General features: G+C 47.4%; 1 protein-coding gene across 9 annotated transcripts in view; it reads left to right on the forward strand.

Annotated features, from left to right (window-relative positions):
• NOS2 (nitric oxide synthase 2) overlaps positions 1–23426 on the forward strand; it is a 31457-nt gene that overhangs the window by 4163 nt on the left and 3868 nt on the right. For 2 of the 9 annotated variants that reach the window (XM_065036602.1, XM_065036597.1), the window contains exons 2-24: positions 2261–2365; positions 4754–5219; positions 5310–9766; positions 10990–11161; positions 11725–11821; positions 12396–12518; positions 12607–12755; positions 14808–14970; positions 15396–15487; positions 15840–15981; positions 16364–16503; positions 17073–17247; positions 17974–18075; positions 18376–18570; positions 18922–19004; positions 19308–19452; positions 19566–19670; positions 19817–19866; positions 19962–20136; positions 20568–20700; positions 21077–21155; positions 22025–22203; positions 22838–23001. In XM_065036602.1, coding sequence (XP_064892674.1) covers positions 11055–11161; positions 11725–11821; positions 12396–12518; positions 12607–12755; positions 14808–14970; positions 15396–15487; positions 15840–15981; positions 16364–16503; positions 17073–17247; positions 17974–18075; positions 18376–18570; positions 18922–19004; positions 19308–19452; positions 19566–19670; positions 19817–19866; positions 19962–20136; positions 20568–20700; positions 21077–21155; positions 22025–22203; positions 22838–23001 — 2598 coding nt within the window. In that variant the 5' untranslated portion in view covers positions 2261–2365; positions 4754–5219; positions 5310–9766; positions 10990–11054. Of the gene's footprint in view, positions 1–75; positions 2366–4753; positions 5220–5309; positions 9767–10989; positions 11162–11724; positions 11822–12395; positions 12519–12606; positions 12756–12870; positions 13319–14807; positions 14971–15395; positions 15488–15839; positions 15982–16363; positions 16504–17072; positions 17248–17973; positions 18076–18375; positions 18571–18921; positions 19005–19307; positions 19453–19565; positions 19671–19816; positions 19867–19961; positions 20137–20567; positions 20701–21076; positions 21156–22024; positions 22204–22837; positions 23002–23426 lie in introns of those variants that run through there. The other 7 variants (XM_065036603.1, XM_065036599.1, XM_065036598.1 and 4 more) reach the window with 6 other exon arrangements.

The raw sequence follows: 23426 nt of genomic DNA on the forward strand, positions 1-23426 counted from the left end.
TAAACTCTTTTCATCTGACAAAGGCACTTTGAGAGGAATAGATTGGGTACCAAACAGAACCTGTTATCAGCTGATTTTATTGTACTGTAAGTTTATGGGATTTTTTTGATTTACTAGTTAGAAAGTGTTTTCAATTTAACAAGTATCTGAAAAAATCACAGATCATAATTCTGTAAATTTGCTCTGTAGAACTTTATAACACTCGTAAGAACGTCTGGGATTCATAGAGACTGTCTGTGAAAAGCTGGGAGACATCAGTCTTGCCCTTATGCACTGTCACGTTCTGTCTTGATCCGTGAGAACAAAGGAGTTCTAGATAATTACTTGTCAGGATGTTTAGTCTTCATGGGTTCTGAGCCAAAGCCTCTGAAGCCAAAGGGAAGGACTCCTGTGAGCTTCAGTGAGCGCTCACCGTTTCACGCCATTTTCACTGCCTGGAATACTTGGAGAAGGTGCGGTGCGTAGTGCTGCTGGCCGGAATGCGCAGGGCAGCGGCTGTGCTGGCGCGGTTCTGGCAGCGGGCTCGGTGCGGGGGGTGGCTGTGCTGGGGAGGGCGTCTGGGGTTCGCAGGCCACAGGCGTCGCGCTGGGCACGGCCGCTCAAGGAGGGCGAGGCAGAAAGGGTTCCCAAGTCTCTTGGACCACTAATTAGTTGCTTTCATTTCCCATGCTCAGGTGCTCTTTTGGAAAAGTAGCCGTGCAAAGCCATGCTCCTGTCTTCTGTGCTGAAGAATTACATTTCCTTTTTCTCCTTTTCAACTTCATCAATATTAAAATCTGCAGTCTATTTAAAAATTACTCGATGGATTGCAGATCATTAGTCTATACCGTGTTCATTTGTGTGCCAACACTGACCTGGAACACCTCTGGTGAAAACGAGCAGTCATTCTCCATGCTGCATTCACCTCTGCTAATTAATTGGACTTGGGGTGGTGTGCTTTTTTGCAAAATGGTCATCGAACGGGGTAGGAGCTGATCTGAGAAGAGGAACTTATTACAAAAGCCTACCAGGAGCAAGCACGAGCTATCGGTTCGTGGCTCTTTCTCCAGAGCTACCGGCCACTGCGTGGGCAGAAGCCGGGGCGTCCTTACGCACTTGAGAAGTCATCTTTCCTGACTTGGGCGTTTTACCGAATCAGGACATTGTTAACTCTGAGGATATGTGTCTTATCGCTGGGAGTCATTTCACAATGCCAGTCATCTGTCTCCCGTACATACAGATTTGCTCCTCCACTGGAAAAAAAAAGGATTTGAAAAGCAAAAACATGGGAGGAAATCAGGACCAGAGATGTTGTGTTGGATGAGGGGTTTGACACTTTGTGGAAATAACAGCAATATTGATTCTCAAAAGCCCTACCAGGAACATGAACAACGTGTTCTTCTGGAGAATTCTCAGGTTGTAATTACATCTTAGAAGCTGGTACGTGAGAGAAGGAAATAACGTAGTGGTTTGGAGCTTGTGCTGGTCAGAGCGCTGTTGTGAGCTGCTCCAACCCTACGGACAGTGCTGTGGAGTTACAGAGAATTCCCCTTAACGTTCCCTTTTGCCAGGTCTCAGATGACTAAGCCAAAATTAATCATTATAAAAACAAGATGAGGCAAGAACATGCTTTTGAAGAAAAATGTTCCTATTCCTGTCACTGCAGCGAAGTCCACAGTGTGCACCGGCTCCCTCGCCGGGGTGGCCGTGCTCCCCGCGCCCCCTCGCTGCAGCAGTGCGGTGCGGCGTGTGCTCTGAGAAGCCCTGGGCACAGGCTGGGAAGCCCAGGCTGGGTACCAGGAGACGCCTTTCCCCGCGACGCCAGAGCGGGTCGCACACACACGCTGTCAGTCCCTTCCTTGGGAGCTTTCTAGAGCAGCTGGACCGAGCCCTGAGCAACCCGGTCTGAGCCCAGAGCTGCCCGGTTTGGAGCGGGGCCTGGGCCCCATGGCGGCCGGGCCCCCTTCCACCCTGCCTGTCCCGCAGTCCTGGGCGTGGGACTTCCTTTACTGACTCCATTCCAGCCACGGGAGTTGTGTGAGGATGGATTGTCGACCACTGAAAACCGAGACGGTGCAGAGCGGGTCTGGGGTGTCAGTTTCCAGAATACAGGCTTGTCTGTTGGCTTAGCGATAGCGCAGAACCACAGTCAGGTGGTACAAAAGGTGGATCAGCAATGTGATCAGCAGAACGAGACTGAGCGTTTATGTGTGAGAAACGTTCGTTTGGCTGTTTCCTTCTTGATCTACTCACGCATTTAATCCCTTCTCTTGTCAAACAGCTTTTGAGAAAAGCTTCCTGCTGGTCACTTAGGAGAAATGAATCATGGAGAGGAAAGATCCCAGAGACCTGGGTAGAAGAATGACCAGACGGAAAGACAGACATGGTAAATATGCAGATCAGGTAGCTCAAAACACTTCATTTTTATTTGTGTGGACTGTTTAGTGTACTCATTGTAAGGTTTTTGGAGCAAATGACCAAGATGGCCAATGATTCCTTCTCAATGTTAAGCAGATCAACTGCTGCAAACGTTGTAAAGAGTGCAGCAGGAGAGTGCCCCCAGTTTTGATAATGGGTTGATGTGGATTCGTTTTACCATTCTGCAGCCAACCAACATCACAGGCTTTTTATGGAAGGAGAATGAGTTGCAATTGCTTCATAAAGAAAGCATATGACTTAATGGCAGTAGATAAGGAAGCAGTACACTTCCAGAAGACAATGTGGTTTATGAGTATGCTCCTATTTTCTCCTGGTCTTGTCCCCTTGGAATTCAGCTTCATGGTTGTCTCCCAGTGAGGAAACAGAAGTGGGTGCTGATCCATCCTTCTCTGGACGTCCCAAGCGGTCCCTGTTCCTCAGAGCCAGAGTCTCTGGGCTGGAATCGGGGAATGCAAACACTGGCTCAACTTGTGCCCAGGACCAATTTCTGTTGAGCCAGGTCGAAGGGGAGCGGGCCGGTGTCTGTTGAGCGCGTGCACGGCAGCACACGGCGTCGCCGGGTCAGGAACGCGCTCACACGGGGGATGGGTCAAGTAAGGCGAGAGAAGAACGAGAAGCAGTCACTGGGGCCAGCACGGGAGCGCGAGCAGAACCCGCGTCGCACACGTCCAGGGTGCCGTGGGGAGGGTGGCAGGAGGGTGAGGAGGCTGTAGCAGAGAAAACAGGCCCCAGCACCGGCTCCGGACGAGGGAGAAAGAGAAATCACCGTCAGCATAGCTGTTGCCTTTGCTCACAGTCTGCAGTAATCAAGGGAATGATAATGGAAATATTTTGCTGTGAGGGGAAAAAAAAGGAAGGACTTTAAAGCATGTTTATCAATTATTTCCTGATGCAGTTAAGATCACTTATATTTTTTCTAGTGATTTAACTTCCTACTTCCTCAATACAGGATGGAACACTGTTCTTTCTGTCTGCATCTGGGGTTGTCCTGAGTATGTATTACCCAGTTTAGTGTTAAGCAAAAATGTGATTTTCGTTATTTTAATATTATGCCTACATGCTTCCAAAAGAGCACCCAGCAGAGCAGGCCGCAGTACCTGCATACCTGGTGGACTTCCCAATAGGCGTAATGACAACCCTTTTCAGAGCTCATTGAACTCTGAAGAAAGAGTCTCTGTTTGTATCTCATGCGAAGTCTGGACTGTATTTTGTGATTACGCTAAGGCTAATGGGAACTTGTGAAACCAGTCGTATAGGAGAAAGATGTAAAAGGCAAGAAAAAAAACTCTGCGGTTCACTGTTACTTCTCAAGCAAAAAAACCCCTTTTTGCACATGGTAATCTCAGTGTCATCTTTTTCACATTCAGCTGTGACAAGCATGAGCTACAGGACCGGCACTGACAGACAGCATTCTATACATTTTTCCTGTCCACGTGCCAGTTTTTCCTTATGCTCCAGCAGTGGCACCTTCACGGGGCTCCCTGCGGTGGAATTCTGGCAGCGCAGGGGCGCAGGGCACCGGGCCCGGCGCTGTTCCACCGCTGCACTGTGTGTGCGGGTGTTCCACCGGTGTGCTGTGCGTGGGGGGGTTCCACCGCTGCGCTGTGCGTGCGGGGGTTCCACCGCTGCGCTGTGCGTGCGGGGGTTCCACCGGTGTGCTGTGCGTGGGGGGGTTCCACCGCTGCGCTGTGCGTGGGGGGGTTCCACCGGTGCGCTGTGCGTGCGGGGGTTCCACCGCTGCGCTGTGTGTGCGGGGGTTCCACCGGTGTGCTGTGCGTGGGGGGGTTCCACCGGTGTGCTGTGCGTGCGGGGGTTCCACCGGTGTGCTGTGTGTGGGGGGGTTCCACCGCTGCGCTGTGTGTGGGGGGGTTCCACCGCTGCGCTGTGCGTGCGGGGGTTCCACTGGTGTGCTGTGCGTGGGGGGGTTCCACCGGTGTGCTGTGCGTGGGGGGGTTCCACTGGTGCGCTGTGCGTGCGGGGGTTCCACCGCTGCGCTGTGTGTGCGGTGGCCGTGTTGCCGTTTCACCGCTGCACTGTCTGCGGTGCGGGGTCGAGCGCCCGCGGTGAGTCAGCGCGCGGGCCCCGCTGCCGCTGCAGACAACGTGCGGCGCGGCACACGCAGCTGGGCCGGCGCTGGGCCGGCTGCCCTGTCCCTCCTGCAGTTCCTCGTCGGTGGCTGCGATGTGCACAAATGGGAATTTTGGAAAGGGTGGCTGCCGGGGCGTTTTGTTATGACTGCATTTTGGAATCTGGCCTGGCTCTCACAGCCAGCAGACAGGAAGGGATGGGTTTACCGGCACAGCACTGTCAATGTAACACTCTCCTTAACTTTCAGTTTCACCCCCGGATGTTCACATCACCAAATTTTCCGCTCTGCCCCGGCACCGTCAGCCGCGCAGCCCTGCGCTGCCCAGGTCAGGAGATGGCAAATGGAACTTTGCACTTTTCATCCTCTGCTGCTGCTTTTTAATGCCTTCAATCCGCAGAAACTTAAAAGTAGTCCAGACAGTAGATTTGGGATCCTACTTGTATTTACACATTTTAAAGTGCCAAGACCTGAGTCTTTCAATTCACTTTTGATTAAACGTTATCCCCACTATGAAGAACATTTCAAAATAACAAAGATGCCAGTGAAGAAGGTGCTGCAGTGAGTGGTAAATACATGAAAATCCTTAAAGCCACAGTAAACAATCAGAACACTAAACCAAAGAAATGGTTTTGCCATCCTGCAAAGTTTGAGAGAAGATTCAAACCAAATAAATATCCTTTGGGAAAGGAAAACCACAGCAGTGTAAAAGAAGGTGATTAACAGTAGTCCATATCAGGAGATATTTGGGAACACCTTTTTAACAGTAGTTATTAGTGTTATTAATTGCATCTTTCTTTGTCAGAAACTACCAGAAGCTTCCAATAAGGACAGTGAATCTGCTGAGGTTCCAGAGCATAAAGGCAGGAAGAGTTAGTGAGAAGCTCCATTGTTTCACTGAGGCAATATTGATTTTAAGACATACGGTGCCTGGGAGCTGGTTTCCATGGACCAGCTTTCTGTGCGTGTGAGTGTGGAAGGCCAGAAGGTAAGTGTCTAAGTGTCCTTAGAATTATTTTTGGTTTTTTGTTTTCACCTTCTAAATTAGATGTAGTTTATTACAAACCCTCACCATTGTCATTATTGATGTATCTATTTACCTCTGAGCTGAAGAAGTACAGAGAGGCTTTCTTGTGGTTCAGTGCCCATCAAACCAGGCGCTGCATACAGCACAAAGACACAATACTTGTCTTAAAATAACTTCTGGAGTGTGTAACACACGCTGAAGCGTGGCCAGGGAAAAGGTGTCTCCTCTACAGTCGTTACAGTGGGCTGGAGACGGTGAATGGAGCCTCCGGGCCAGCAGAGCAAACAGCCCCTCAGCCCGGGAGGGGAACAGGAAGTGCATCAGTGTCCTTAACGGGCCACATGAGTTAAGTTATTTGCACCACAAAGTGGTCCCGTGTGAAAGAGCCAGTGAGCCTCTCACTGCAAAGCAAGAGTCGCTTTCCGTGATGTAAACGCTCTTTTGTGATCTGGCTCCATTTTGGCCGCTAATCTTACTCTGGGTTCTCATCGCAGGCCACCCAGCCGTGGTTTGGCTGTGATTCCTGCCCCTCTTTCTGACTTGTTTTAAAGTGGTTCAAAAAAGATCTTAGTTACAGCTGCTTTTGCTGCTTGGGCGGGAGGTGGACGAGGCGCCATGTGGGCCCCTTTCCAGTCCCTTTTCCACGTTTCCCTTCGGGCTGTGAAGTCAATCGAAGGGCTAACGCGGGAAGCAGAGGATGTTTCCTCAGGAGAATGCGATGCATGAACAGCAGAGGCGACAGATTGTAAATGCAAACAGAGCATTTCATCCTCAGCACGGGAGGAGCACGTGGAGCCCGAACAAATCTTCTAACAGGCAAGTGCTTATGGGCTGCATTTTGAATTTGTGACATCATATGCAAAGTTTCTGAAAGATCATCATGGAGGCGTCTCACATAAGTAGAAAATAGTTAAATTAGTGAGAAAAAAGTCACTAGTAATTTACAAAAAGCTGGGACAGCTGAACATCATCTCCTGGGGTTACACGAAGTCAGGAAAAGCAGCTGTTATCACCAGCTTTGCTCAGTGTGATGTTTCTATGAAGACTCAAGGTGTCCTGATCTCAGAGGAGCCGCCTTCCAAACAGAGCTGCTCTTTAAAGTGCTTTTAAGAATACAGCTTCTTGAGCTGATGCAGAATATTGCAGTCAATCCAAGAATATGGCTTGATTTGAATGAAATTGCAGAAAGCTTGTTGTTGAGGCTCTGGGCCGTCACGGCTCCGGAGACAAACCAGGTATTAACTCCAAAAGGCAGCATGGCTGGAATGCCACTGAATAGGTTACACGTTCTGCTCTAAAGGGCATCTCTTTCATCAGAGTTAATACAAGAAAAGCAACTGGTTCTTGCATTTTGCTGTGGCAAAGGCAGACGTGGCTGTGCAAAAATAGGAAACGTGTGGAATTGGTTTTCTGAGGGAGGAACTTTCCGAGCACTTTAGAATATTTGGAGGAAGAGTGAACTTATGTAGTTAATCTGAACTCCACCCAAGCAATGAATGGTGTTCTCGTGTTTTTAATATACAGAGGGTGTTTCACTATCAATTTCAGTGAGTAAAAGAGCAAGTCCTGTTTGAAAAGCTGGAGTGATTAAGCAGTTTGCTGAACAGCTGTACCGCAGCCGACTCTAAACAGCTCCTGTGGGGAAAGAAATTTCTCCTGCTCTGGTCACCCCAAAGCTCCTTTCTCGTATGCAGTCCCCACATAGCCCTTCCTTGGCTCCGGCCATCCCCGAGCTCAGGGAAATAAGGAGGCTGAATAGCGAAAGCTTGGAAACCATTGGACATAGTTGTATTAACTTTAATTTCTGCTCTGATGTGTTCTTTCTTACAGTACTGGACATTAAGATTCCCCGTGTTCTGTAGAAAAGAGAGGTCAGATTTAATAAGAAAGGGAATGACCCAAACAGAATATTTGAGCCCTAAGGAAAAGGCAAATGTGCAGAATGGTGTAACCTTGTTCTGGGGAGTTTCCTTTCAGCTCAGGCACTTTTGAGATAAGTAGAGCTGCACTCACGCTCAAGCAGCTATAACTGTCTGTATAGCTTGGGAAGTGCTGTGGTGGATCAGAAGCAAGGTAGAAATTTGTGACATGGCACTTGATCACACAACTCACGCATTATTCCTGCCTGCTAATTAGATGTCTGGAATATTTTAAACAACGGGATGTCAAGTAACAATTCCAGTGAGAGGAAGGGCATCACATTTAAAAAAACACTGGCCCAGGTGGCCAAGAGGCCCCCAGCGTCCTGGCCGGTGCCAGCACTGTGTGGCCAGCAGGCCCAGGGCAGCCGCTGTCCCTGTGCTGGGAACGGGGAGGAAGAGCCGCCAGTCCTGGGTGGTTCTGGGCCCCTCAGCTCGGGGCTCAGAATGGCGGGATCACCTCACGCCAAGAAACCCTTGAGGTGCTGGAGCGAGTGGAGAGAAGGGAACGGAGCTGGTGAGGGGCTGGAGCACAAGTGTGATGGAGACTGAGGGACCTGGGGGTTCAGCTGGAGAACAGGAGCTGAGGGGAGACCTTCTGATCTCTGAACTGCCTGAAAGGAGCTTGGAGCCAGGGGGGTCGGGCTCTGCTCCCCAGGAACAAGCACCAGGAGCAGAGGAAACGGCCTCAAGTTGTGCTGAGGAGATTTAGATTGGATATTAGGAGGAATTTCTTCATGGAAGAGGTTGTGGGGCATTGGGGTGGGCTGCCCAGGGAGGTGGTTGCACCCGTGGTGCTCAGGGACGTGGTTCAGCTTGGCTGTGTTGGGTTAACAGTTGGACTTGGTGATCTTAAAGGTCTTTTCCCCCCTAAATTATTCTATGATTTTTAAATAGAGAAACTAAACACAGAAGACGAAAGTGCCTTGACCAAGCTTGTCCGGTAAAACTGTTGCAGATAAAGAGGGAATGTGTGTTTCCTTGTTTGTCTGGCAGCCTTGTGCTCTATTTCTGTAGATCTTTGATCAGCACCTGTAAATCTTTCTCTAGTTATCATTCTAACAATTTTGACCTTGTGTTAATCAGCAGATGTAAGAATTGTTCTCAATTTGAAACCAGTTCTAAACAGTTGCCTTATAACAGTTACAGCTGATATAAGCAAATAACTGGGTCAGCAGCCCTTGGGAGCGCACTGGGCTGGGGCTGCCGGGCAGCGCTGGGGCCGCCTCTGCGTCACCCGCACCGAGGCACCCGCACCGAGGCACCCGCACCGAGGCACCCGCACCGAGGCACCCGCCATGGTAGCGTGGAAATGTCCGCGTTGTCTAAAATTGAGAATCAGTTGGATAATCTCATCTCGATCATGCAGCTTTCGTTGTGGCGCTCACCCACACAGCACGGTGTGAACAGGTATTGCTTCAGGGAGCTGCAGTTTGCTGCCAGCTTTTCTAGTACACTGGAAAAGCACAAAGGGACAAACCTCACAGGCAGGAACCGATAGAACACGGAGTGCTGGAGAGGAAGAAATTCTGCAAATACTCTGTTGAGAAAGAACCTTTTAATACTTGATTAAAAGCAAGGAAGTAATATATTTACATTAAACTTGAAACACCTGTCCTTAGTTATAATCGCCTGTTAAAGTCCTTTACTGGTCCATATCCTAAAGCTCTGTGGTTCTGTTAAATTCCTCCTCAAGTTGCTTACTGTCTTTTACAGCTGCTGGTGTAATATACAGGAGAATGGCCATCCCGGGATCAAACCCGTAGGAGCTCTCTCAGGATTTTGTTAGTTTAGCTAAGAGCACGTGCAAGGCTGCAGGAGCTCCTCAGCGCGGCCGCTGTCCCCGTCGCTGCGCAGGCAGGAATGAAGGCTGCAGCGCAGCGTGCAGGAAGCAGGGGATGCTCGTCACCTCAGAACCGGCCGCAGCTCTCCCTCACTCATCAGGTTGTGTAACACCGCAGCGCATCAGCCACGCATCAGCTACACGCCCTCCGTTCTGAAAGAAACGCCGACGGGTTGGGATTCCCCTTTGTCTGCAATCCATGGGCAGCCTTAATCTGCTGTTTTGCATACATGGTCCTGGAGTATAAAATGCATCTGCCTCCCGGGAGGGATGCAGAGCCGGAGGGCGAGGAGGAGGCGCGGCAGGAGCCGTCCGCAGCAGCACCCGCGCACAGCAGCGCTGCCCGCGCCGCCCGTCCCGACCGCAGCTCCCGGCTGAGCTCAGGAGGGGTCGCACGCCCTGGGAGTAAAGCACAGGGGTCCAGGCTGTCCTGCTGCTCCGAAAACCTCATCACCCTCTCTGCTGCCTTAAAGGTTTGTGCACTTACCAGGTAATATTGGAAATGGTATTTAAAGAACCCAAGCAAGTTCTTACTCTGAATGCCAGTGAATGGAAAATGTCCTTCTCCCCGTTTTAATTTTCTTTTTTTGTTTGTTACATTTTTACTATTATTTTTATTATTATTTTTATTTTTCCTTTTATTATTTTTTCCTTTTTCTTTTTGTGTATTTTTTCTTTTTTTTTCCCCCCTCTTTCTATTTCTCTTCCTTTCTCTCTATTCTTTCCATCTCTCTTTCCCTCGTGTTTTATACAGGCGCACTGCAGCATTTTTTACTGAGAGTGGTAATTTAGATTTGTTCCTATTTGTAACTGTAGAGAATGCTTGTTACACGCTCTTTCCTTCACATGGAGTAACTGGCGAGTTCTAACAGCTCGTGGTTCCTGCACAGGCGGTTGGGTGGATTTCCTGCGTGATTCTCCAGCAGGCAGCATCCTGGGAGCCCAGCAATGTACATTGTACCTTCACTGAAAAAGCAAAGTAAACCCCAAATAAGACATAACTTACATCAGGAATGTGTGGCAATGCAGATTTTCTTTACTTTCTTGGAAACCTCCAATGTTAGCAGACAATGTATGTTAAAATGAATAGGATCAAACTGTCCATTCTTACACAAATGCTATATGTTACATCCCAGCATGTGCTATATATATATATCGTAGAAAATACAGAATTCAGAATGTCAGAACTGCATTTGTTTCTGGCAGGTGAATACATGGCAAAATGTTTGGGTTAGTTTACAGACCGATATCTTTTTTCGTTACCGTGAACGTTTTTCACCCTTTTTCCTTGCCGACACGTAGTGATGGGAACTGACAGCGCACTTCATGACACTTCACAAACTTCTGAACAACACAGAACTTAAAAACCACGCAAACCAGACCCGGTGTCAGGGCGTGTGTTTCATAGAAGTAAAGCATGCGTGTGGTTTTCTTAGACACTGATATTGCTGGTTTAGGTGCCTGGGGGACATGTGAAGTTCTCTTGCCGCTATTTTAGACTAAGGCACGGCTGTGCCACTGCACTGACAGAGCTCTCATTTTTAGTACCACTGCTCTAACAGTCAAGCGATGTTTGTTTTTAAACACAGGAAATTCATTAGATCAGATCAGTTAGTCTGGTGAGTTTCTGAGGAGTTTCAAGGGGAGTTACCTTCTTGGTTAAAACCTGACCGTGTTGTTCTGTCTTCATCCTCAGAGCTGTTCCCACCTCACACACGAGATTTCAGCACTGAACTGAAGTCACACATAAAGCGTTACAAAATGATGTGCCCATGGCAGTTTGTCTTCAAACCTCGTGCTGCTAAGAACCGGTTCTCCGAAGAGCAGGATATCAACAATAACGTGGAGAAACACTGGACAATCCATGGGTAAGATCTTTGCCTTTCAATGGTTTCGGAGGGGGGTTGTTTGGAGTTTGTGCTCTGGATGCCTCTTGGGTGATTTTGAACAGCTTCTGAAACCTGATATCCAAACTAAAAAGTACGAGTTCAGAAAGTAAGACAAAGCAGAAAACAAAGGAAATTAATATAGAAGTATGTTATTTGCTTAATGGGCTGTAGACTGGGCCAGGCTGAGATTTCCACACATTGCCCTGAAGATTTCAACTTTTGTTTAATTCCTCTGAGTACGTTCTGGCCAGATCATAATTGTACAGTCGTCCTTTGTTTGGCATCCAGGAACAACACTCAACCTTTACCTCTCCAGGCCGTACCTGTTGTTTCCTTCCCTCATATTGACGTGGAGAGGGTGATTGTAGCTGTGCGACTGACTCCCAGTCCACTCCAGCCCTCACACTGGTGTGAGTGGTTGGCTGTTGACACAGCACGTCTTTCAGAGACACCTCTGAGCATCTCCCTACTGATGCTGGAGGTGAAATGAACAAAACCAAACTGTGTTGCCTTACACGGAATTGTCTTTCTCTCTTTTAAAGCTTAGAAAATGATGATACCAAATTGTGTGATGTGGACAAGAAGCAGACAGAGATGCCGCCCGCGCCCAGCTCAGCGAAGGCCGGTGATGGCAGAGAGGTGTGTTGCTGGAGTTGTTCAACACTATAACCGTTCACGCGGGCTGTGCTTGCTGCTCACAGCTTGGCCCAGTGCTCGCGTGCAGACTAACGGGGTACGTGAGGGTAGGACTTCTGCGCCATCTCTGTGTGAAACACCTTTTCTGAACAACAAGAGGCTTTGGTAAGACTTAAGGAAAAGAGGCATGGGATTGGAGTGCCTGATTCCTTCGTTCCTCTTTGAAAACCCAGCCTCTGGTAACAAACATGGCCTTTCCCTAGAACTGTCTGGTTCACGGCTTTCCCGAGACTCTGTCTGCTGCACCAAGAGACCTTGTTGCAACTAAAAAGGTGTCTGCAGTGCTGGATATTGTTTGGTCACTGCAAAAATACCTTTTTTTCCCATTTGATATCAAACTGTGCATTAACTCCATACTTTTGTACTCAAAGGAATAAGCACACATCAGATAAGACCACATTTATACCTAGTTTCTTGAATTTAATTTGTAGCATTTTAGGGTCAAATAAAATTAAAACTGAAGCTTTAAGATATTTAATAGGTTTCATGACAGTATTTTTATCTTTTATCCGTCCAGAACCCACCCCCAAATGGTATCAAAACTTCAAACCAAATTTCAGGATGTCCAAGACATGTGAAAGTAAGAAACTTGGAAAATGGATCCAGCTTTCTCGATACACTACACCTGACAGCAAAGGAGGTAAACACGGAGACCTGAACAGTGGTTTGTCATAGCTGTGAAAAGATGCAGAGCGCAACGTTGGGTTTGACATGTTATTGTTTTTCAGGTTATCAACTGCCGGACCAAAGCCTGCCAAGGGGCACTCATGACCCCCAAGGGCCTGGTGAAAGGTTCCAGAGATGGGCCGGTTCCACCCCAAGAGCTTTTGCCTCAGGCGATAGACTTTGTCAAGCAGTACTACAGCTCATTTAAAGAGTAAGCAACTTCACTTTCCATTTGGGTATAAACGTCCTCTACCTGCCTGTCTGGGAGACTACAGGAGTGTTTAGTTTCCTTGTAGCTATTGGTAGCTATCCCAATACATAACAGGCATTCAGAAAATAGGTGAGGACTATTAGAAAAGGTAAATAAAACTATTACTGCACTTCACGTGCTCTATTCACCAATCCCAAGTCTTGGGATACAGAAATGTAAAGTGCATTGCTCAGCCTCGTCCCTTCTGGGTGTGTTGATTCCAGTATGTTCACAGCAAGCAGCTTGGTTAGGACACTCTTACAGAAAGTGACCTTCTGTTTCCTTACCAGCGGGTGTTAAGGGGATTTGCTCCTGCTCAGCTCAGCCTCAGACGTGAATAACGTGGACAATGCTTTTTGTTTGTGCTGTTCCAAGTATCTTTGTGTTCTTCTGTTCTCTGTTTTGACTCTCAAGGCTTTAGCCAAAGACTGGAAGGCCAGGCTCTTGCTTCTCAACCTTGCTCTGTCCTATCAACATGAGCTTGCTGAGCATGCTGAGCGCGGTGTTCTAGCTGCAGAAATGAGGTTTGTGTTTCCCAAAGACGGATGTGGTGCAGAGACATCTTGTTGCAAGAAAAGCTGGAACATCCGGCTGAGGTCCAAGAGTTTGCAGGGACAGTTTTCACGTGACAAGCTTTCAAGTGACAATTCGATGTTTGCTCACACCATTATGAACCGTTATCAGGCTTTCAAAGGGACTCAGGCATGTAATGGCTACTTCTTTAGACACTTTGAACTCTCCTACAAAGCTTCCTTCCATCTGAGTCTTTCTGAGAGTCTGTCTTAGACCAGGCTGTACTCGCTCCCAGTGCGTTACATGTGCACAGCTCTGTGTTTCTGCTCATGGCTATTTGATCACGTTGATTTACACTATCTTACGTGCCTGCCCTTGATCTTTCATCTTGTTGAAAATGTGGAAACCCTCAGACAGTGCAGGCTGTTTTCATTCTGTCTGTAAGCCAACAAAACAATTTTTGTCTGTGCTGTGATAAATATTTCCTAATGTTTTGACTTCATTCTCTGTTATCAAAGTAAAGAATTTTAGAGTTGGTTTCTCTGACAAAGGAACTGCTCAGCACTTCCTTTCAGGAACCAAAATCCTCCTTACTTTGCTCAGAAGAGCCGTGTGTCTGCAAATAATAGAACTTTGAGAGGCCAGTGACTATAACCCCGCTTTTGGGCCGGAGCTAGCCTGTTCTCTGCTTTTCGTTTGCTTGCAATTTGGCATTTTTTTCCAAACTAATCTAGAAAATCCAAATTGAAACTGAAAACTTACACAGGAAAGCTTGTGATCAATCCATGCGTGTGCTGAGTGGTGAAAGGATGGTGTCACTACATAACTTCCTAGTAGATTAGTTTCTTCATTAGACCAGTAAGCTCTGTCGTTCCTAAATTGTGACGCCAGGAAGAGTTCTGGGCGTCAGCAGAGTGTGATGTACTGGGCTCATCCCTTTACCGGGAACACCCAGGGCTCTCTGCTGGAGCTCGGGAGCCCAGGCTGCTGCAGCAGGTGACGGCTGAGTGCTGGGGACAGAACGTGGGGCAGCAGGTGACGGCTGTGCGCTGGGGACAGAACGTGGGGCAGCAGGTGACGGCTGTGCGCTGGGGACAGGACGTGGAGGTGGGCAGCAGGTGACGGCGACCTCCTCCCAGCTGAAGCACGGTGAAATTGCTGACTTCGTGATTTCACAGAGTGCTTTAGGTTGACTTGTTTCAAATTCAGAGAGTATGGATTTATAACAGGGATGGGTTTACCGGTATTTATCAGGACTTGCCATGACTCAGCCAACAGAGACACTAATCCCCTCCCTGGAAATCTCCCTGCATGCTGGCAGATCAAATCGCAGTGTGCATAGAAGTCTGCTTGTGCAAGAGGATGCTCAAAAGATTCATGGCTTCAGCAATGCCTGTGCTCTTCTTGACCCAGAACACAAGGGGAATGTCTGCAACTTAAATCAGTTCCAAGTACTGAAATGCTCATTGTTCATTTTCATGGCTGTTTCCTGTTCAAAAGGCCAAAAATAGAAGAACACCTGGCCCGACTGGAAACAGTGACCAAGGAGATCGAAACAACAGGAACCTACCAGCTGACCAAGGATGAGCTGATCTTCGCTGCCAAGCAGGCCTGGCGGAACGCGCCCAGGTGCATTGGGAGGATCCAGTGGTCCAACCTGCAGGTAACCTCCCACTCTCGATGTTATGGGCCAAATACTCATCTGCTGTAAATCAGAGCAACATCCTTTACTCTGGTAAAATATGCCCGTTGCTTCAACCAAGGACTATTGCCTCCTGCACATAGCAGAAGATCATCAGTTTTTTGTAGTTCCTCACTTCATAGTTGGATTAAAACACGTGTAGGAGTGCTAGCATAGGAACCAGGTGCATGTCTTGGTCCTTGGAGGATTGTTATGTGTTCAAATGACACATGTTAGAACAATTAGAATGAACCTTTCCCAGTGGAGCTACAATTAAATTGAGAAATACTGATTTTTCACTTCACTTTTTTCCTTCATCTTCCCTCATCTGCATAAGGAAAATAATGATCTTACACTGCTGTTTCAAAATCGGTGTTTTTCTTTGCATGTCTTTTGGAAACACGTAGGTATTTGATGCACGTGATTGTAAGACAGCAAAGGAAATGTTCGAGCATCTCTGTCGTCACATTCAGTATGCCACAAACAATGGAAACATAAGGTAGGCCTCTTTTATTTCATTTGAATTTTAAACAACAAAAATCACATCCAGATCTGGATTCAAAACTCCACCTAAGACCTAAAATAGTCCAAATATTTTGACAACTTATCTCTGCTCTTAATTCTCCTGGTACTAACTTTGATGGCTGATGTGGCAAAACCTTTCATTATTCTTGGGGGAAATAGATTATTTGAAGATTGAAGGAGGTGGGTGGAGAGGATGAATCATTGTATTTCTACTGATGTTTATTTTAGAACTATAAAATAATTCCTGCTGGTAACAATTTACGTCCTAATAACTGGAATGCGATTGATGTGCTGCTGCGGTGTGACGGGATTTGTCTCTCTGGCAGGTCAGCCATCACTGTCTTCCCCCAGAGGACTGACGGGAAACACGACTTCCGTGTTTGGAACAGCCAGCTGGTCCGATACGCTGGGTACCAAATGCCAGATGGGTCTGTTGTGGGAGACCCGGCCAGCGTGGAGTTCACTCAGGTACAGCCCCCAGAACAGAGTCAGAGCTGCTTCCCGTCTGTCTTGCTCTGTTCTGTTTCTGCGGAGTGGAAGGGAAGTGTGGCGGTAAGGAGCGAATGGGATGTGCCACCTGCAGGTTCTGGGTGCAGGCTGAAGCAACCATTTCTTACAATCCTGCTATAAAATATTCCCTTCCATCTCAGAACAGGGTGAGCTAATGCTCCCCTTAAGTCAGGGACACAGTCAGCCCTTGAACAACGTGTCTTGGCATTGTTTGAATGGGAGAGCTGGTGTTCATCACTGAGAATTTACCTCAGCAGGTTTGAGAGGGTGAACATTCTTTGTCTTCAAATCAAGGGGGAAAAAATCCTAAAACATCCCCTGAAACCTGCTTTCCTTACAGTTGTGCATTGAGCTTGGGTGGAAGCCGAAGTACGGCCGCTTTGATGTAGTTCCACTTGTTCTTCAAGCAAATGGCCAGGACCCAGAAATATTTGAAATCCCTCCAGAAATTGTCCTTGAAGTGCCAATGGAACATCCAAAGTAAGCGCACAAGACTTGGATAATTGCACTGCTGCCTCTGCCTCACCTTGGCAGTTGTTCGCCCGCGCCTGTGGCAGTCATTTCATGAGTTCTTTGTTAAGATAAAATTATGGTAAATTGTCCTGAAAGATAAAACGGTAGTTAGAACAATGAAATGAGATTTAAATTAAGGAAGCCAAAAGCGTTTTTCTTGGAAATACTTTTTCCCAATCTGCATTTCAATTATATTCAGAATTTTAAAAATCCTCCTTTCTTATGCCAGTGTAACACGTGTAAGATGTGGCTGCACTCGTAACAAACCTTTACTGCCTTCTGTCTGTTTTTTTTCTTTGCGTTTGCGTTGGGATGGGCCTGAGGATGGCAGAGCTCTCTAACACTGCTCTGCCATTTCTTTAGCAGGCGATTCCCAGTTACTGCGTTGTAAACGAAAACCGCTACGAGCCTTTGCAGCCCGTGCTGCATGGGCCATTGCCCCAGAGCTAATGCTCTTTATCTTCCTGGACTTTTCTGGTTATCACCTAAAGGAGGAAACACACATAAAGTAATAAATCCAAATGCTTACTTGACAGGTATGAATGGTTTAAGGAGCTGGATCTGAAGTGGTACGCGCTGCCGGCTGTTGCCAACATGCTTCTTGAGGTGGGAGGCCTGGAATTCACGGCGTGTCCCTTCAACGGCTGGTACATGGGTACGGAGATAGGAGTGCGAGACTTCTGCGACGTGCAGCGGTACAACATCCTGCAGGTGACCGCTGCGGCGGGGCGTGGGGGGGGAGCGGCCCTGGCGGCTGGAGCGTTCGGAGAGAGCCGCCGTCGGTCTGCGCTGGGCTGGATGGGGCGTTTGTATCACACAGACGCTTCAGCGCTAATCTGACACAGTATCCTTGAATTCCTGCCACGATTATGACTGCCAGACTGTATGGCTGTTTTTACGGTATTCTGACAGTCCCTGTTCTGAATACCTGCACAGAATGGGGAAACTGCCACTGTAAACCAACCAACCAACCAAAAACTGTCCAAAGGGAATTCTCCTGCGATTTTACCCTGAATCCTGCTGATTTGGGACTTTTGCTCTGCCTGTACATTTGAGGTGTGTTTTGGTTGGTGCCAGTCTGCTGCTGACAAGGCAGTGGAATCCTGGGGGTTGGCTGCAGCTCTTGGTCACCTCACCAGTACAAATTCATAAGGATGACTTATAACCAGATACAGCCACTTTTTAAACCATTTAGTCCAAGAGAGAACTACTCCCCGCTTTACCAAATGAGAATAGGCTCAAGAACCAGAACTTCCTAACTCGGGTTTACCTCTAATCCCAAGTGTTTCTGCTGCCATCACTTTTCCCAGCACCAGATTGACTCTTCCACCTTCCACAGTATTTTTGCTGCATATTAAGGTGATGAGATGGAAAAATCATGAGGTCTACATTCCACATAGTAAACTTGCTTTTCCCTTTTCTCTGTTTCACGTGTAGGAGGTAGGAAGAAGAATGGGTCTGGAAACAAACAAACTTTCATCCTTATGGAAAGACCGAGCTGTTGTAGAGATAAATGTGGCTGTGCTTTACAGCTTCCAAGTAAGTAGAGTGTGATACCCAGAGAGACACTGAATATTGTCTGCCCCTTTTCCTTTCACTTCTAACAGCTTTATACAAGCACGGTGCCAGTGGACCAGTGCCCAGCGCAGATTATCACTGGGATTGCAGTGGGATTATTCAAGTCCACCTTGATCTGTATCTATCGTGCTGATAGTAATTATTTCCCAGCAGTATATAAAGTCCTTGAAATATTAACTGAAGCAAAAGGATTACTTTACATCCGGAAGAGGAACAGGACGGTCTTTTTAATGTATGTCTCTCTTTTTGCAATTATTCTAGAAACAGAACGTGACTATCATGGATCACCACTCGGCTGCCGAGTCCTTCATGAAGTACATGCAGAGCGAGTACCGAGCGCGGGGAGGCTGCCCGGCCGACTGGGTGTGGATCGTGCCTCCCATGTCAGGGAGCATCACTCCCGTGTTCCACCAGGAGATGCTCAACTATGTCCTCACTCCCTTCTATTACTACCAGGTACACTTGATCCAAAAAAATGTGGTTCTAGTAGACAACTTCTTCAGTGCCGGTGATAAGGTGGGCCCTGAGGAAGTCTGAGTGAAAAGCCCTGGCCAGTGACAGGTCCCCGGGGAGACTCAGGGGGCAGGCACTGTCCGTGCTCCTGCGGAGGGCTCTGTTCGTGCTGCTGAGTTCTCCAGCTGCACGGAAAATGCCATTTAATGCTACAGAGACTGCTCCTGTGTTTGTACACAGTGGATTGTGTTACAGACTCTGTTTAATCTGGCCCTTTCAAAGATGTGCAAATGGTGTATTTGGTATTTTATGTTTCTTACCTGGAGCATAACTTTTGTTTTGTTTTTTCAAAAGGTGGACGCATGGAAAACACATATCTGGCATGATGAGACCCGGCGGCCAAAGAAAAAGGAAGTAAAGTTTAGCATCTTGGCAAAGTAAGTTGTTCAAATAAGAGTCTTCATGCTTTTGTCCAGCTATTCTGTTCTTGCGATGTTTCGGTTCCACTTTTTTCTTGAATAATTATTGCAGTAGGGACCACTTGAATTGTTTCAATTCTGTCTACAGGTAAGTAACATTCCTATCTAAGGTTCTTATTCAGGGTTATCCATAGCGTATTGCTTCTGAACAATCTTCCAAGGGAAAACCGTGCTGAAGATCAGTTTTTCTCAGCTTGTTTGTGAATCAGTCTGAATGACCGTGTAGCTATATTAAAAATATTGTGCTTATCTTTTCCCCAGGGCCGTCCTCTTTGCATCTTCACTCATGCGACGAACAATGGCAACCAGGCCCAAGGCAACTGTACTCTATGCAACAGAGACCGGGAAATCAGAAACACTGGCCCACAACCTGTGTAGCCTGTTTAACCGTGCCTTCAGCACCAAGGTAGGGACGGGTAAATCCCCCCCGAACGGTCAGCAGGCGTCTGACGACACAGCCAGCACTGGTGCTGGTTCTCATGTCTGCTAGCAATTTCTCATGAACTTTATACCTTCCAGATTCTGTGCATGGATGAGTACAACATCAGTGACCTGGAAGAAGAAACCCTTCTCTTAGTGGTTACGAGCACCTTTGGAAATGGAGATTCTCCAAATAACGGCAAGGTAATACTCACCTCAAATGAGGCTCGGCCCAAAGACAAGCCTTTCATTTGTCCCATGTAGTTGAGTAAGACACGGCGCAGGGTCTCACTCTTGTCTTAAATCAGAGTATTCTTCTAACCTTAAGTATTTTATGATTTTTTATACAGACCTTGAAGAACTCCTTGCTCAATCTGAAAGTGCTGAGGAAAAAAATTAGGTAAAAATACTTTATTGTTTGGTTTGCATGTGATTGAGTCCATTTGCATTTCATTTAGCATAACATAGTCATCTTCTTTTTATCTCCTTCTGCAGATATGCTGTGTTTGGTTTGGGGTCCAGCATGTACCCGGAGTTCTGTGCCTTTGCTCATGACATTGACCAAAAACTGGCGGAGCTGGGGGCTGCTCAGCTCACGGCCATAGGGGAAGGAGATGAGCTCAACGGGCAAGAAGAGGCCTTTCGCACATGGGCAGTCGGTGCCTTCAAGGTCAGCTCATATTTTAGTTCATTCACTTGTTTTATTTCAGTATTCACCAGCATCCCATAAAAATGGTGAAAATGAAAGAAAACAAACGTGGATTTATATCCGAATTTTGACCTCCCCTCTTCTAGTTGGGCCCCTTTTCTGTTAATTTTTAATATTCACATAAAGTTCAGTAAAACCTTTGGAGAGCGGGTGCTGAGTGTGAACCAGGTTGGTAGCATCAGACACCGGAATTTTTTGAAGCAGGTCAGTTTTTTCAGTTACACAGCTATAGAGCGACACCTTCCTGAACGCCTTGGCCCCCCTGCCAGCAGTGAACTCGACAGAGTCAGTAAACAGTAGCTACCTGGGAACTTGGCATCTCCCATTAGGATTATGACAATGCTAAGAATATTATTTTTACCATGAATAGGCTTATTTTTAATTTTTTCTAGACTGCCTGTGATGTTTTTAACATCCGTGGGAGAGCCAGTATTCAGCTGCCTGAGCTGTACACCTGTGCTGAGCGCTGGGACCCCAAGAGCTACAGGGTAGTGCATGACCCTCAGACCATGGACTTGACTAAAGGTATTTACCTCCCGCTGTCCGTTCGCTTCAGACAGGCGTGAACTGTAAAGGTTTCTAAAAGTGATATTGGTCCTGCTAGATTATAGAATTCATACAATACAGTGGTCAGAGAAGAAAAAGACATTGGTTTGCACTGCATAAATCATTATCGTTTCCAGTGCAGTAACATCAGAAGAGCAGAACTGGCGTTCTTTTAGACAAAAGCTGAGATGAGCTATTTTCAGTCTGGGAAGGCAGCGTATAGGACACATAACTGACTGAAAGCATAGCGCATTCTAGGGCGAGCATGGTCAGTTCTTTTCTGCATATTGTTTGAAGACATTTAAAAAAATGTAATCCCAAAACTGCCGCGAGTCACGTCCTCTTTTCTCAACAGCGCTTGCAAGCATTCACGCCAAGGATGTAATTCCCATGAAGCTGAAATTCAGACGGAATCTTCAAAGTTTAAAATCCAGGTACAATACCTCATTCTTTGAATATTGCAATACTACATTTCACTAAAAGCTTAAACATCTGACATGCCTGGTTATAAACATCTGCTCCGCACGGCTACTAAGAAATAGACGTGAATTCTCTGCCATTGTTAGTAGAGTAAATCGTTATCACAAGCCCATAAGAACACGGACACTCTTGGCTCTGGCTTAGAGAGGAGCTGACTTCCCAGAAGAGTCTCTAGGAGTGCAGGGAACTTTGTGATGTGGCCCTTTGATACCTCCTCAGTGTGGAGGGTCAGCTGGATGGTCCCTCTCCCTTGCTTGCTGTGCAAATGTTTAACTTCTTCTGGGGGAAAAATTGCCCCTTCGCAGGAAAAAAAAGGAAAAAGTGTAGTGCCAGAAGCTGCTGCCTTTGGTTGTACCGCAGAGCAGAGACCAGGCGGTACACAAAGTACAAAAGCATGGTCAGTGCTAACGTCTGTCTTAGAAATAGCGTCTGGAAGGGCTCTTCAGTGCCCTTGGCCGGTGTGTCCCAGCCCTGCTCTAAGTGCAGCTTTCTTAGGGGAATTCCTCACAGCTGATGATGTGAGCTACCGAGCTCCAGCAGAGCTGCACTTCCTTCGTGGGCTGATCACAGGCACATCCAGTCTGCACTGGACAGATCAGGGAGCTCTTGGGCACCTTGTTTGCTTTGATACAAGTACTTCACATATCTGGACTATAATCTGTTCAAGTCTCCGTGAAGCACTAAGCTGGTGTGGTAGTTTGGTGATGAACACAAGTACGCCCTTGCCAACTGCCACTGCAGATTTATTCCTCGTCTGTGCAGTTCAAGGGAAATCCTGTTGACGTAACCAAGATCTGTCTGACCTCTGCTTTTCCCTCTCTAGTCGAGTGACCATTCTAGTGAAGCTTTCCTGCGAGGCCGGTCGGGAAGTGCGCTACCTGCCCGGAGAACATATCGGGATTTTCCCAGGCAACCAGCCACAATTAGTCAGTGGCCTCATTGCACATGTCAAGGATGCCCCTCCAGCTGATCAGGCTGTCAGACTGGAAACCTGCGTGGCTGGTAAGTTGGTTCTCTTAGACAAAATAACAGAGGATGTCTGACAGATTTCTCTGAAAATTCCTGAAATTTTTTATAGATTGAATTTGGCTCTATTATCCTTTTTTTAAGTTTCAGTAGGATTTTTTTGATGCTTTTAGTTATTCTTATAATTCTCAATTCTGCTTCTGCATACTCTGGCAGACCAGTGTTCATGGAGTCGTCCTAGGTTGACACTGTTTGTGATCAGCTGTTAAATTGGCCATTGACCACAATTAAATTAATCAACAGAGTTTGCTTATTGTTGCTACATATCAGAGTCCTAAAATAGACTTATACATCATGACCATGTTTTCCATCTTATTAGGAAAGATCTGCTAAGCCATAGGATTCTGACACACAGAAAGAAGATTTCCTCAAATGAAAGTATTTTCATTTTAAAGCGGTGCTTTGTTATCAGTCAATGCTCTGCATCAGACCCTTCCCTTACAGAAAGTTAGAAGCCTCACATGAACCTCTTTTCAGAAAGGCGCCGTGCTCCAGGCCTGCTGCAGCCCGGTCCGAACTCGTGTTTTGGAGGACACTGAGCTTTTCAAGCTCTGCAGCTGTCAGATGCCACGGGAATTGCCAAGTGTTCTTTTGTTTCCCTCATTTCCAGGTGGCTACTGGACAAGTGACAGGAAGATTCCGGCCTGCACGCTCTCTGAGGCTTTGACATACTTGCTCGATATCACCACTCCACCCTCCCAACAGCTGCTAAAAAACCTCTCCCAGCTGGTGACAGCGGAAGGCGACAAGCAGAGACTGCAAGTTTTGTGTCAGGCAGGTGTTCCGGCTGCATTTGTGTTCGAAGTGCTGGATACTGGACTTTATCGAGTAGCAGAAGCTTAAGGAATTTTTGTAGTGATAGCACTTGATTTTCATCCCTCTGTTGCGTGTTGTGTGCGCTTGTGAGTGAGAGAAGGGGTGGGCTTGTGGCTCAGCTCGGGCGTGGGAGTCCAGAGGTGTTTCAGCTCTGGCGGTTCCCGTGTGGTTCTGGGTGGTGGCTCTGCCCGCTGCTCGCGGCTGCCTCGCGGTGGCTTCTGCCCACATGGGATTGAAAGACCTGAGTTTGCAGACGGAGGGTTGCAGGGGAGCTGCAGAAATTTGGTACCATGAGAGTAAGGGGGATGTTGCTTTCAGTGACCCGCAGGGCTGGTGTTGGCTTCAGGAGGTACTGGGACCTGGGCCTGAGCAGTTTTGTGGGT

The sequence above is a fragment of the Columba livia genome, chromosome 20, assembly GCF_036013475.1.
Source record: "Columba livia isolate bColLiv1 breed racing homer chromosome 20, bColLiv1.pat.W.v2, whole genome shotgun sequence".
In the NCBI taxonomy this organism is placed as follows: Eukaryota; Metazoa; Chordata; class Aves; order Columbiformes; family Columbidae; genus Columba; species Columba livia.